This window comes from Toxotes jaculatrix, chromosome 24 (assembly GCF_017976425.1).
Source record: "Toxotes jaculatrix isolate fToxJac2 chromosome 24, fToxJac2.pri, whole genome shotgun sequence".
NCBI lineage: Eukaryota > Metazoa > Chordata > Actinopteri > Toxotidae > Toxotes > Toxotes jaculatrix.
The window spans coordinates 10,471,621-10,485,703 of record NC_054417.1 but is presented as its reverse complement, the minus strand read 5'-3'; the positions used below and the strand labels follow the sequence as shown (position 1 = coordinate 10,485,703).

General features: G+C 45.6%; 1 protein-coding gene across 3 annotated transcripts in view; it reads left to right on the top strand.

Moving 5' to 3' along the window:
- LOC121177825 (sodium-driven chloride bicarbonate exchanger-like) overlaps positions 1 to 14,083 on the top strand; it is a 28,742-nt gene that overhangs the window by 12,163 nt on the left and 2,496 nt on the right. For 2 of the 3 annotated variants that reach the window (XM_041032177.1, XM_041032179.1), the window contains exons 4-25: positions 1,689 to 1,832; positions 2,039 to 2,180; positions 2,402 to 2,562; positions 2,938 to 3,126; positions 5,374 to 5,462; positions 5,803 to 5,960; positions 6,107 to 6,194; positions 6,808 to 6,954; positions 7,638 to 7,738; positions 8,787 to 8,961; positions 9,189 to 9,322; positions 9,503 to 9,748; positions 10,611 to 10,716; positions 11,369 to 11,530; positions 12,028 to 12,141; positions 12,251 to 12,412; positions 12,519 to 12,770; positions 12,859 to 12,927; positions 13,028 to 13,201; positions 13,295 to 13,417; positions 13,503 to 13,567; positions 13,691 to 13,804. In XM_041032177.1, coding sequence (XP_040888111.1) covers positions 1,689 to 1,832; positions 2,039 to 2,180; positions 2,402 to 2,562; positions 2,938 to 3,126; positions 5,374 to 5,462; positions 5,803 to 5,960; positions 6,107 to 6,194; positions 6,808 to 6,954; positions 7,638 to 7,738; positions 8,787 to 8,961; positions 9,189 to 9,322; positions 9,503 to 9,748; positions 10,611 to 10,716; positions 11,369 to 11,530; positions 12,028 to 12,141; positions 12,251 to 12,412; positions 12,519 to 12,770; positions 12,859 to 12,927; positions 13,028 to 13,201; positions 13,295 to 13,417; positions 13,503 to 13,567; positions 13,691 to 13,804 — 3,115 coding nt within the window. The remainder of the gene's footprint in view (positions 1 to 1,688; positions 1,833 to 2,038; positions 2,181 to 2,401; positions 2,563 to 2,937; positions 3,127 to 5,373; positions 5,463 to 5,802; positions 5,961 to 6,106; positions 6,195 to 6,807; positions 6,955 to 7,637; positions 7,739 to 8,786; positions 8,962 to 9,188; positions 9,323 to 9,502; positions 9,749 to 10,610; positions 10,717 to 11,368; positions 11,531 to 12,027; positions 12,142 to 12,250; positions 12,413 to 12,518; positions 12,771 to 12,858; positions 12,928 to 13,027; positions 13,202 to 13,294; positions 13,418 to 13,502; positions 13,568 to 13,690; positions 13,805 to 14,083) is intronic. The other variant, XM_041032178.1, reaches the window with a different exon arrangement.

Below are 14,083 nucleotides of genomic sequence, written 5' to 3'. Positions count from 1 at the left end.
AAGACATTCGATGACATCAGCAGTAGTCGAGGCCTGGAGGAGGAAAGCTATTTTTTTGCAGAGTCCTCCACTCACGAGTCTTGACTCATAAACTTTAAAGCTCTACTGCTCCGTGCTTATGTTTTGCTCCGCCACCTTATTGTTCCTGTCTGCTGGAACGTGCTTTTTATTGTGAAAGTTTGCTTCGTGTGCTCCCCTCTTTCCTCTCCGTCTGACATACATAATTTACTCGATGCTAACAGCAATTTGCTCTGGATGAATGCATCTACAGCAGTACAAGCCCTGACAGAGTGGGATACACTCCAAAGCTGCAAATATACTTTGACACATATTTCGTTTTCTCATTGCGTTCTCTGAGACCTCACTTAACCTTTGTCCTGGATTTCTATTGGTGAACGGTTCTTGCTGTGGTGTCACCGCACTCTTAGGTGATTCATGTTATGTCTGTGCATTGCTTAAATCTGATTAGTGCGCTATGATGTGATTAGTCATGTCTCCAAGCAAGTGAAAAGAATGTAAGGCACTCACTTGGGATGTTCTCTCCTCGCAGCTGAGAAAATGTACAGAGATTTCCCACCGTAACTCTGACAAAATAAGCACAATAAGTGAATTTATTTCCAGACCTGTTTCCAAACTGAACATTTTGCTATAATAGATTTGATTCAAGGGCGTTTACCTGAAAATGCAGAGGAGTGGGAGCCCTGAGCAGTATCTGCAGTCTTCCACAGAAGCCAGCAACCTCCGCCAAGATAGTAGGGCAGGTTTGATGTAGCCTGAAAATCAGAGGCAAAAAAAAAAAGAAAAAAAAAGAAAATCCCACAAATCACTCACTCCTGCTTGTAAAGCGTAAATGCTGTGAGAGCGCAGTGATGAGCATTTTAACATTTTGTTGGACTCAGAGATTCTCTCATCAGGACTGTGGATGGATGGATGGATGGTTCGAGGGCACTCTTTAGTCAGCCTGAAACAACAAAAGGGACTTTGTAAAGTAAAGAGGACAAGTCCCTCACCCATCTGCAGTGGAAATTACATTCTTTATTAGATTACAGTTTAAAAAACACCATCGTGCAGTATATATAGTATATAACCAGAATAAATTGGTGTGATTGAATTGGCTGTATTTTAGAATTGTAAAAAAAAGGAAAAAAAGAAAAAGGGAGTATCAAATAGGGAAGCAAGCTTTTTGCCTCTGATTGGCCCTGCACTGTAGCTCCCGAGCATCCAATTGCCCCGGGTATAGATCCATTTGGGTGTCACATTATGCTGGACACTGTGGCGCCTCATACGGTGTAAGAGGCAGATAAAGAGAACAGGGTGTCCAGTAGTCTTGTCTGTGTCCGGCCGCTGAGCCAAGGGCCGGCGGGAAGGAAGCAGCGGTCAGGCAGCTCGGCCGCAATAAAAGAAGGGAGAGTCAACTCAGATTATCTTCATGCTCACCCTGTGGATCCGTGTGTGTGTGTGTGTGTGCAGTGGGTCCAGCCTTGCTTTTTTTGTTGTGTAGGATGAAAGGACACGCTTCCCGGGAATGTCTCTGAGCAGTTTATTCGCCAGCCTGCAACAACAGCAACTGCAGTTGTGGAGAAATAGAACATTTACAGGGTTTATCTTGTGCAACATCATGAGTAAAGTCCCTGAAGTTTAGACTTGAAGGACAGACTGAAAAGTCTAACCTTCCGTGTTGCCTCCAGGTCACCGCACTCTCTACATTGGGGTTCACGTACCCCTGGGCAGGAGGTCGCACCGCCGTCACCGTCACCATGGACACAGACACAGGAAAAGGTCCAAGGAGAGAGACTCTACGGCTGACGATGGACGGGAATCCCCCTCGCACAGTAGGTGTCCCAGATGGACTGAAGCAAAGTTTCGGCTGATTTTAAAATATATGTCGATGTTTGTGAAAGAACTCATAGCAAACCATTTTCACTTCTAAACATCAGTTCCTATTTTCCCATTTATAATTCCTGTGGAATGCTCCTTTTCTTTCCTCCTCCTCCTCTCCGGATCACCACCCATGCTCCGCCTGCCCCATTTGCTGCAGCAGACACACCAGCTCAGAGGGTGCAGTTTCTCTTGGGGACGGAGGACGGCGACGAGGAACACATCCCCCATGCCCTGTTCACAGAGCTGGATGAAATCTGTCTCAGGGAGGGCGAGGACGCCGAGTGGAAAGAGACGGCAAGGTACACCCCGCTGCTGTCGGCCACGTGGGCTGGGTCTGGGCCAGCTGTGGCATTTTTCCCTCTTGCACCTGAGACTTTGATTCTGTTTATGACTGCAAACTTTAATTAAAGCTCCATACCCATTAGGATGTATAAACTTCAACTTTATTATAGCTTACAGCAAAAAAACAAATCCTCCTTGTCCTTAATTGATGTCAAACATTCTTTGGTTTCGTGTGTAGGTGGCTCAAATTTGAGGAGGATGTTGAGGATGGCGGCGAGCGGTGGAGTAAACCGTACGTAGCCACGCTGTCTCTACACAGTCTTTTCGAGCTTCGCAGCTGCATCATGAACGGCACCGTGATGCTGGACATGAGGGCCAACTCTCTGGAGGAGATCGCAGGTAAACATTCAGGGCTGAAAAGTGCCCCCGTGGTGCGGTGACGTGGAGTTCCTCATAGCTCCGTTCAACGCAGTCCTATTTGTCCTGGTTTAGGTCGGAATGAGGGAACTGTGTTTTAGTTTTTGAGGGCAGGAAAGAGAATGTTTATCTGATTATGGGGGGAAAAACTGTACCGTTGAAGAGATCTGTTGAACCTAACCTGGTTTGGTGCGATTAAATCAGCACCAGCGGGGTGGTTTTTGTTGAAATAATCAGCTTAGCATCGCTGGCTGCCCGCGCAGGAACACACACGGTCGCAAGTAGCCTTTGAAATGAACTGATGAATAAGTAATGATGGAAACCTAACACCTGTGTGTGTGTTTTTTTACGTCTCAGACATGGTTCTGGACCAACACGAGGTGTCGGGCCCTGTAGGTCAGGATGCCAGGAGGAGGATCCGCGAGGCCCTGCTCAAACAGCACCACCACCAAAACCACAAGAAACTGGCCAACCGCATCCCCATTGTACGCTCCTTTGCTGACATTGGCAAGAAGCAGTCTGAGCCTCATTCCATGGACAAGAATGGTGAGCAAATGCTGATCACACTGATCATATATGTTGTTGTGTGTAAATATACATATGTTTTTAGGTAGGATGTTGTAAATCCTTTGCGTGATTTTTTCCAGTGTGTCCATCTGTGACTTGCTGTTTTACTGCTACTTGATATCTCATTCTCTCCTCTTGTTTGTGTCTCTCCGTGTTTGTGTACGTGTTTGTGTCCCGTCTGCTCCACACACGCGTGCGTCCATGTGTGTCGTTCACTTAACCAGTAAACGGCCTCAAGTGTTTGCCTGAGAAAGCACTCCCCAAGAACGCTCCACCCAAAAAAGCATTTTCCCGTGTGGCATGGCCACGGTGTGTGTCCTGCATGTCATGTCTGTCCACACCTCTGTCACCTCTGAGCTCCTCCAGGAGCCATGGCAACATGACCCCAGACACGCCCTTTGGCGACACCAAGATCAAACGTCTTAGTGTCCTTCAGGCAGTCGCTCAAGGCTACTGTCCCATCTCACTGGAAGACGCAGAGCAGGAAATGTGCACAGGCAACCAGGACCTAAAAGTCTAGAGATAGTTGTAGGAATAGTAAATAAAGGACACATTAAAAGAGGAGAGTATCATCATGAGAGGTTAAAAATGGATGATGTGCCGTCAGAATTCTTCCACTCAAAGCTCACGGTCTAAATATTCCTCCAGCTGCTCTATTTTTGAGACTTAAAAGGGAGGCAATAAAAAGAAAAATCGATGGTATTAAGTATGCAGAAGTTTTTTTTTTTTTTTCCTCTTGGAGAAACTTCTAGATGATACTCTCCTTTTCTTGTGACTGTCAACAATTAGTTTGCTGACTAGAAACCATAGGAGATTTGGGAATCATATTCTCAACTCATAACAGTCACCAGTTACTAATAGTGGAAGCAACTCACTGCAAATTCATGATGTAACTGAATAACACAAAACCTCATCCTCATTTTGTTCCCTTTGGGTTTTAAAGAAACAGTTCTACATTTTGGGAATATATGCTGATAATCACAATGCTCTCATCTAACTCTGGGCGAGAATGTGAATATTGGCATATTTCCCATAATGCCCGGGCGATTTCTTTAAAAGTAGTAGCATCGCACAAGCATCCCCTTCAGGTGCTTTACGATTTTAGGGCTGAACGATTTATCGTTTTATTGTATCCCGGCATCTGCTGTGTCAACTATTTTCCACATACGTGCCGTCTCCCGACCTGTCGAGCTCACCAATCAGAAGCGGCATTGCTGCTCGTGGACAGGTCACGCAATCAGTATAACCTGCTCCACCTGCTCCTTCATTTCTGAAATGGGTTCAGCTGGGAAAAGCAGCACGGTCGGTCGTTTGGGAGTATTTCGGGTTTGAGGATGCAGACGTGCATCAGAAACCGGTACTGTGCAAAACCTTGAAAAATCACCGCAGGCATTTGCATGACGAAAAAGTCCGGTGAAAAGTCTCACAGAAACAGAAAAGTAACTGCCGTTGGTCAAGGACTTTATAGAATGTACCTGCGTGTTTCTTAAATACATTTGAAATCAATTCTTAGCTTTAGTTTTCATTCTTGCATTAAGAGTAATGACATTTAATGTTTTAATGGTATGATGTAATTTTCTGTCATGTTTGTAAATGTTACTGTACATTGGGCATATTGCACTGAAGCTTGATTTGAAGAAAATCGTGTATCAAATTGAAATATCCTATATATTCCTATAATCGTTCAGCCCTATTTGATTTGCACCAACAGCTACAGCTGCAGCTTCACGTCACAAGAAATAATTTGAAGCTGAAATTTTTGAAAAGGAGCAATCTTTGGCTTTGTATAAGCAAAACTAAAATATATTGAGGGGGGAAAAAAACGCTTTTTAAATGAGCCATACATTCAAATTTCCGCTGAGAGTTAAAGATTGCACCTTATTTAGTTTAACTAAACCTGATTTGGAAAGATTTCGTCTGCGGTTCAACTAAAATCACCACCGATCTTTCATGATGGTGTTAATATGAAACTAACACACACCAGGTACGCTCTGAAAGAAGGTACAATATTGTATCTTTTGTGACTAGGGCTAAACCTTTTCACTAATAAAGGTGCAGCACCTCCAACAAAAGGCCACTGTTGTATCATGTTTTTCAGAGGATGTAACTGTACCCTGTAGCCACTCACTGGAGACCTTTTGTCTTTGTGTGGGAAAGTAGTATTGCGATAGGCGAGAGCCTCCGTGAAACTGACATGCTGTTGGTTTCCCCGCTCTGCCCCGACAGGCCAAACAGTCTCACCTCAGTCCCAGCCGGCCAACAACGAGGGCAAACAGGACGTCAGCCGAGAAAACAGTGCTGTCGACTTCAGCAAGGTGAGCAACCGGACCCACCGCTGATCCTGCTGTTTACCTACGGGCACTGATAGCCGGACACCTAACTAACGCTGTATATTTAACCAAGATTGAGTTAAGCCTCCAGCCCTGGGAAACTGACTGAAATTTAAGAGGAGTAAAGCTTATTTTCTTTTGCAGAGCGGACCGTCAGAGTCATTTTATTCAGATGATTTACTATAGTAACCACTTTCAGTCCATCTACCTCTATATCAAACCATAATATAATGTTTTGTGGAATGAAAACAGAACACGTCGTTTATACTAATCTTTTGTGCAAAGATATAGTGTTGTTTTGGTTTGGTTTCTCCCTGCCTCACAGATTGACCTCCACTTTATGAAGAAGATCCCACCTGGCGCTGAGGCATCCAACGTCCTGGTGGGGGAGCTGGAATTCCTCGACCGCCCCGTGGTGGCTTTTGTCCGCCTGGCTCCTGCGGTGCTGCTCAATGGCCTGGCTGAGGTTCCCATCACCACCAGGTAATACACTCGCCCCCGGGGAAAAGATCCCTGCTCGTCTCTTGTCTCTCTCAAATCTGGATAGAGGAGCTCATAATCCTCTGAGTGCCTCATTAGAAAAAGGATTTGACCTCTACCCAAAACCTGTTGTCCTCTGTGTTGAACAGGTTTCTTTTCATCCTGCTCGGCCCTCTGGGAAAAGGTCCACAGTATCATGAAATTGGCCGGTCTATTGCTACCCTGATGACCGATGAGGTGAGGCCTAAGACCAAGAGCGTCAGTGTTATCTAAAATGTATTACAGTAGATGTGTAAAGTAATAGAAGTACCTCAGAGTTGACACTAGAGATAAAAGTTTCCCAAGATGGATTTTGTTTTCACAAATTCACAATCCTGTATTTATAGCAGGCTCAGATATTCATAGTTGTGGCCCAAACATGGAATAATGAATGTGGGATATTTTTTTTTGATATTTGCTTTTCTGGTTATAAACGGCATCACCAGTACCAAGTGCAGGGCTGCTGTTCTATAACTGAACCTGACCTTTGGGGCCTCAGCAGAGTATGACATGAAAGCGTGACAGGATTTCCCACAGTGCAGCTATGAGCTAATGTTACTGACCATCATCAGAGCCAGATGTAACCTTTTTTTTTTATTTTCCCTCCACTGGCAGCAGTCCTCTGGGATGTATGAAAATAGAAGTGTGTAGATGTCAGCCTACTTTATCATATATGGGAATGAATTGTAGCCATCAGTATGATTTCCGTGAATCATATTCTGTATTCCATGTAAATAAACGGAGAAATAAACAGGCTGACATTTTTAGAAAACTTAAAAAAATCATCTCCTCTCCATAATCTCCTCCGCAGGTTTTCCATGATGTTGCTTACAAAGCCAAAGACAGGAACGACCTGGTGGCAGGCATCGATGAGTTTCTGGACCAGGTGACAGTGTTACCCCCCGGAGAGTGGGACCCCTCCATCAGAATAGAGCCTCCCAAGAATGTGCCCTCTCAGGTGTGCTTCTTTTAACATTCAAAAATAAAAACCAAAAAACGTGACAGAGTCCAGTGCTGCCACACACAAAAAAATCGAAACCACCCTGAGATTCTCTTTATTTATTACTGTTCTTTCATAATGCGCCTGTGAGTCCCGTCTGCTTCGCACTGCCTGCTGAGAAATATTTAAACATCTGCGTTCTGCTCTAATCTCCACTGTGTTGTACTCTGTGCTTTGATGCTGTCTGCCCCCCCCCAGGGTTCTGCTCTCAATCCTCTACAAAACATTAGTTATTTTTCCTCCATTAGTTATTTCGGTGCACTTTGAAAAGAGACCCACCATCTTGTTTGGGAGAGAAATTTTGCTAGCTGACAGAAATCTGCTGGGTCAGGAAGTTGTTTCAGGTCTTGATAGTGTATTTTCCTCTTTGCTATTTTTGCCATTAGGCCCCTGTGGTGAATTAATGGTGTAATTGCACACTACTGTGCAATTACACCGAGCTGTGCATCAGAATATGCTATATTCATACATAAGAAATCAATTATGTGTCATTTAACCTCAGTTAAAAGTACATTAGAAATTAATGTCCAGTGTCTCAAGTTTCTCTCAGTGGAGATTTGTCGTGTAACTGATGCTTGTTAATGTCCTTATGATGCCGACCGCTAACGGACAGTGGACTGACAGTGATCTTAACCACACAGGAAAAGCGGAAGATTCCTCCTGTTCCCAACGGAGTGACAGATCTTGGAGAGTCAGAGGAACACGGAGGGCACGGTGGCCCTGAGCTCCAGCGCACTGGGAAGTAAGTGTTACAGAGAACACAGCGTGATTTGTGACGAGGAGCAGCCTTGAGCTCTCGAGGCTCTTCTTTGTCCTCGTCGCTCCTGTCGCCTGTGAGCTGCCTCCCTGTCCCCCGAACTGTAAATTTAGCTCTCTTAAGAATCAGACTACCCTACTGGCCCATTATCATCCCTCACACTTCGACTCCGCAAAGACCTTTTGTTTTTGTGTTTTAGTTCGCTGAGTTTAGAGCTACCCAAGCACTCTGTGACATAAAGTCACATTCTTCAATATTGCAACAGCGTTGTATTATTTAACAACACTTTGCCAAGTGAGTATACTCCCTCACAAATAATGCACACTGCTGCTCACACTCCTTATTACATACAGACACTGGATTAGATCTATTTTATGTTACTTTATCCTTCACACAACACTCTTAACAAGAAAGCTGAATGAGTTGTTAGCTCAGCCACCTGGGCTGTAAACGAACGCTGAGATTTACAGAAAGGATTAAAGCGGAACAAATTTCATGTTGTCATCATCTAAAAATCACCTCATCACTCACAGGGGATTCTTAGAGACCCTGGCTTAATACAATGAAATGATGAGCGCAGTGTCCACGGGTGTTTAATAGCAAAGGAGTGAGCCCTGTCCCACCCATCAACCCCCCCCACGCCCGCCTCCACTCTCCCACCTCCTCCTCCCAGGACGTGGCATCGCTACCGCTCAGACTAAGCACAACGTCCCGCCCCCCTGTTGCCATAGCAACCGCCTCCAGCTAGTTCACCCCGGTCGGGGCTTGCTGCAGCAAAGAGAGCCTGCTCACTGGCTGGTCATACATAAGATAGATGCGTGAGTGGACTAATGCAGGTTAGGTTATCTACCATGAGTGGTTTTACATCATCATGTGTACTGCATACTGTATGACATACACAATACAGTGGCATGTGGTGAAGTTTACTGAAGAACCCTTAACCGGTCAAGCACTGCTTGCCTTGTCCTGATGATACCCCACTGCCTTATGTGTTGGTTTACAAGTTTTCCTCATTTAAACTCTTCCTCCACAGAATTTTTGGCGGGCTTGTCTTGGACATCAAGCGCAAAGCACCTCACTACCTTTCCGACTACACGGACGCCGTCAGTCTTCAGTGTCTGGCCTCTTTCCTCTTCCTCTACTGCGCCTGCATGTCCCCCGTCATCACTTTCGGAGGACTGCTGGGTGAGGCCACAGAGGGACGCGTGGTAAGAAACATCTTACAGCAGACTCTGCGATCACGCGGAAATGTTTTGTCAGTCTTAAGTTATTTCAGGTAATTCATTCATCAAGTCAAAATTTAAATTCAATACTACGATGTTTAGAGTATGTGAAATTATTCCAGAGGAAATGGGATCATTTCAGCTGAAAGCCACAAAAGCAACATGTATTTTCCGAGCAAAGTTAATCAGAGCTTCACTTCCTGTGCTTCCAGAGCGCTATCGAGTCCCTTTTCGGGGCATCCATGACTGGAATAGCCTACTCCCTTTTTGCCGGTCAGCCTCTCACCATCCTGGGCAGCACGGGGCCTGTTCTTGTCTTTGAGAAGATCCTCTTCAAGTTCTGCAAGTAGGTTCTTTTCTTTTAGTTTCTGAGCACACATTTGTGCTTTTGTTATAGTAGAATATTTCCATTTTCACTGTGGATGTGTGTCCTTTCTGCTTGAGTAGGGATGCCATATCTAGTTGCTTATCCCTTCACTCCTCCTATGTGTGTGTGTGTGTTTGTTTGTGTTGCCCTGTCTCTCAGGGACTATGGCCTCTCCTACCTCTCCCTGAGGGCCTGCATTGGCCTGTGGACGGCCTTCTTCTGTCTACTGCTGGTGGCCACCGATGCCAGCTCACTCGTCTGTTACATCACACGTTTCACTGAGGAGGCTTTCGCGGCACTGATCTGCATCATCTTCATCTATGAGGCCCTGGAGAAGCTAATCCACTTGGGGGTGCATTACCCCATCAATAAAAACAACAACCTTCAGAAACTCACACAATACTCGTAAGTGTTTTTTTTTTTTTTTTTTGGAAATCTCCTAGTGCTGTTTGTTTTAAGGTGCTATGTGCAAGTTTTTTTTTTGCCGCTGAATCTGGTTTCTTGCTGGCAGCTCTCCAGTCTTTTAGTAAACAGGAACTGTAATTGTGGAGCGCAGTTCGTGCATTGACCTGCTATGTACGCGGGCTAGTGGCTATGTCAAGCCAAGAGCTCCTTCTGTGGTTTTCTATTCTAGTGGAGGGAACAGCAGGGGGGGATGCTGACATTTTAGTCTCGTAAAATGCCAGCAGAATAAGTCATTTCACGTTGACGGCCGAACCTTTCGGAGAAGCGGTGTGTAATGGAAATATGCGGACATTACAGGGCTGCAGATGCCGATTATGTTCATTATTGATTCATCAGTCCATGTCACCGGATGGCGCAGTGACGAATCTTTAATAATAGAAATCAGACTTATATGCGGGAGGGTATACACGCATGCCAGTGAGAGAAAAAACACACTGGAACATAAACATTAACCGACAAGGAGCTGGGGGGACAATCGCAGGTGTAAATACACACTGATGAGATGAGGAAACTAGAGACAAAAAAAAAAAAAGTCTGGGGACATCTGGTGGGTGGATGAAGAAACTGAACTCGACATTAAATTTGCTTGTTTATTCTCAAACATTTGAGAAACCAGTAAAAAAACATTTTTGGCATTTCAGCTTAGAAAATGACTATGATCACCATCAGTTAGAGGGCGTACGGGCGAGAGGTGATGTGAGTGGATGTAAATGTCAGTATACTCACCCTCAGCCTTTAGTACACTCACAAACACAAAAGAATAAGAAATATAGTTTTATAATATGAAAAATTTCCTCTGTAGGTGTGCTTGTGTGGAGCCCAGGGACCCCAGCAACGAGACTCTACGCTTCTGGGAGGAGAGGAACATCACAGCCTCACAGGTCAACTGGACCATGCTGGAGGTCAAGGTAAGGAAGCAGAAGATGTGTATGTGAGTGGAGAAGTAGCAGTCCAAGTGAGATCCTGAATCGAGGAGAGGAAAGGCAGGAGACAGATACAACACTTTACACCCAGGAAAGTTGGGGATATTTCTTGCCGTCTGGCGCCGTGTTTGTGTCTCGCTTACCACACACTTGGCTTTATCAAGAAGCGTCGTAAGTCTAGGCGGGGATTAAGAACATGTGGGCAGGATTTCACAGGATTTAGCTGTGCAGAATGAGCATGGCGATGCGGTGTGAAGAGTGGATTCTCTTACTGTCAGGCTCGAATCAGTCATGCCAGTGGCGGCCTGCTGCCTCACTCCTACACATGCTTGATAGATGGACTGTGTGACAGCAGATGTTATGAGGCAGAGCCACATGAGGCCATGTGTGTAATATATAAAAATAAAGTACTGAAATAAAATAATATAACAGATATTTGAAAGCATTTCTGGTTTTCAGACTTAACTAATTCACTGACACCTACATCCATCATCACCCTCATCTTCGGTGTGGCTCTAATCATTTTTATTGGCATCATTATCCCCGTCCGCCTTCTGCTCATCATCCTGATTATCATCCCCATCATCATCATCATCATCATCACCATCACCATCACCGTGTCCTCTGGTGCCAGTAGGAGTGCGAGATGTTGCACGGGGAGTTTGAGGGCACTGCCTGCGGTCCCCACGGCCCCTACATCCCCGACGTCCTCTTCTGGTGCGTGGTCCTCTTCTTCTCCACCGTCTTCATGTCGGCCTTCCTCAAGGAGTTCAAGACGAGTCGCTACTTCCCCACCAAGGTACGCAATCACGCTGCAGTGCACAGACACACCTGCACCTTCTTATTACCATCTTTACAGGAAGTACACACACTTTTAGAGTTGCCGTTCCAGTTTGAGACTCTTTTCATGTCCATGATAGCTGCAAAACTGAATCTGAATCAAGCAGCCCTCCATTAACTTCTCCTTCTGCTGGGTCTGGAATTCCTGAAATTGGTTTACAAGCCACGTCTCTGCCTGTGTGTGTCATTTTTAGATTATGCTGCCATCTGTTGGTTGTTTTACGATACAGCAAAGACCCTGCAGTCTGTGTGGCCGCTCTATGTGCGAAATCTCTATGATTTATCATTGAAATGACACTCTCCAGCGTAATGTGTGGCGTGACGCTGACACGCTAATCTGTAGTGTGCCGGCGCCACCTTGTGGTGATGGGTGGCCACACTGTAGTCTGGTGAGAGGACAATATTTAGAGGTAACACGGGCTTTGTCTGAAGAGTGTGTGCCTTTCTTCCCTCCAGGTGCGGTCCATCATCAGTGACTTTGCCGTCTTCATCACCATCCTCACTATGGTTTTGGTAGATTATGCCCTGGGGATCCCTTCACCTAAATTACAAGTCCCCAGCAAGTTCAAAGTAAGTCTAAGAGAAAGCCTGTATATTTATTTTGTGCTGTTTATAATCTAAAGAAAGTTTCCTAAATTTATTTAAATCATTTGCCGCCTTCTTTTTTTTTGTCCCCCAGCCAACCAGAGATGATCGTGGCTGGGTTATAAACCCCGTGGGGCCCAACCCCTGGTGGACCACCATCATCACCTTCATCCCGGCTCTGCTCTGCACCATCCTCATCTTTATGGACCAGCAGATCACAGCTGTCATTATCAACAGGAAGGAGCACAAATTGAAGGTATTTCAAAACTGAATGTCATTTCAAATTCCAGTCACACAAAACAGTGGATTAAAGCCTGTTTCCTTCAGGAAACATTTAATAATAACTGGTTCGGCTCCTGCAGAAAGGCTGTGGCTACCACCTGGACCTGTTTGTGGTGGGGGTGATGCTGGGAGTGTGCTCGGTGATGGGCCTGCCGTGGTTCGTGGCCGCTACTGTGCTCTCCATCTCCCACGTCAACAGCCTGAAGCTGGAGTCGGAGTGCTCGGCCCCCGGAGAGCAGCCCAAGTTTCTGGGCATCCGAGAGCAGCGCTTCACCGGCCTCATGATCTTCACCCTGATGGGCTGCTCTGTCTTCATGACCTCTGTGCTGAAGGTAAGAGGAAAAACATTGATGTTGCATCATTTTTGGGTGGTGGCAAATAGTTTTAGTCCTGATCCAGAATATTTCTCTGTTTCTCCAGTTCATCCCCATGCCTGTCCTGTACGGAGTCTTTCTGTACATGGGGGCGTCCTCCCTCAGAGGTATTCAGGTGAGCCCAGATCCTCGCCTGCTGGTGTTTTATTCGAAGAACTGGTCCAGAAACGATTCGGAATGAATTATTAAATGGATACTTGTTTTCATCGGTGCAGTTCTTTGACCGCCTGAAGCTGTTCGGCATGCCGGCCAAACATCAGCCAGACTTCATCTACCTTCGCCATGTCCCTCTGAGGAAGGTGCACCTCTTCACCATCATCCAGCTCAGCTGCTTGGTCCTGCTGTGGGTCATCAAGACCTCCAAGGCCGCCATCGTCTTCCCCATGATGGTATCCTGAATGCGTTCGTGTATTCACGCGCTGTGCTGTGTATTTTTTGTGCGTAATGCGTCCGACTGTTCATATCTGTTCCCGCTGCTTCAGGTCTTGGCTTTGGTGTTCATCCGGAAGCTGCTGGACTTCATCTTCACCAAGAGAGAGCTGAGCTGGCTGGATGACCTGATGCCCGAGTGGAAGAAGAAGAAGCTGGAGGATGCGGCACAAGAGGTGCAGCTTAGATGACCTTAAATTTCCACCTCTGTAGCTCTGTCCTCGCAGTGCTTTACATTGTCCCTCTTGTCTCTTCCTTCAGGAGGAGCACAGTATTATTGCAGAGGAGGAAGGCATTGTACAAGTGCCACTGGAGGGACACTACAAGTAAGACATTTGGGTGCTCATGCTTCCTGTTATTTAGAAACAGGCACAGTTACATAGGTATAAGTGTGAATGCTACGTTGGAGAGAACCTCTGATCATCTTCCTCTGTGGTGGGTTTTTGCAGGAGTGACCCAGCCACAGTGAACATCACTGATGAAATGTCCAAAGGATCTTTTGGGAATGTATGGAGCAGTGTCAGCCCTGCTGAGAGCACCAAGAAGGAACCAAGCGCTAAAAGGTTAGCCTTTATATCCACATCACTCTCAGATATCCACATTAGCATCAGTAATATGTTAGGGGAGCTTGAACATAAAATTCTGCATAGATACCTGCTGATTTTAGATCTTAAGTGTATTTTTACAAAGTCAAAAAAAAAGGAGAATATAGTGTTTTTGGGGTGTTGAGTTAAGCAGTGGCAGGTAGTTGAAAAGCTATGGAATATTTATGTTTTATTTTGCCAGGAAGCTGAGGAGCTAGTGTGTTTAGACGAAAAGGGGGTTTATCTAAGAGCAGCGCC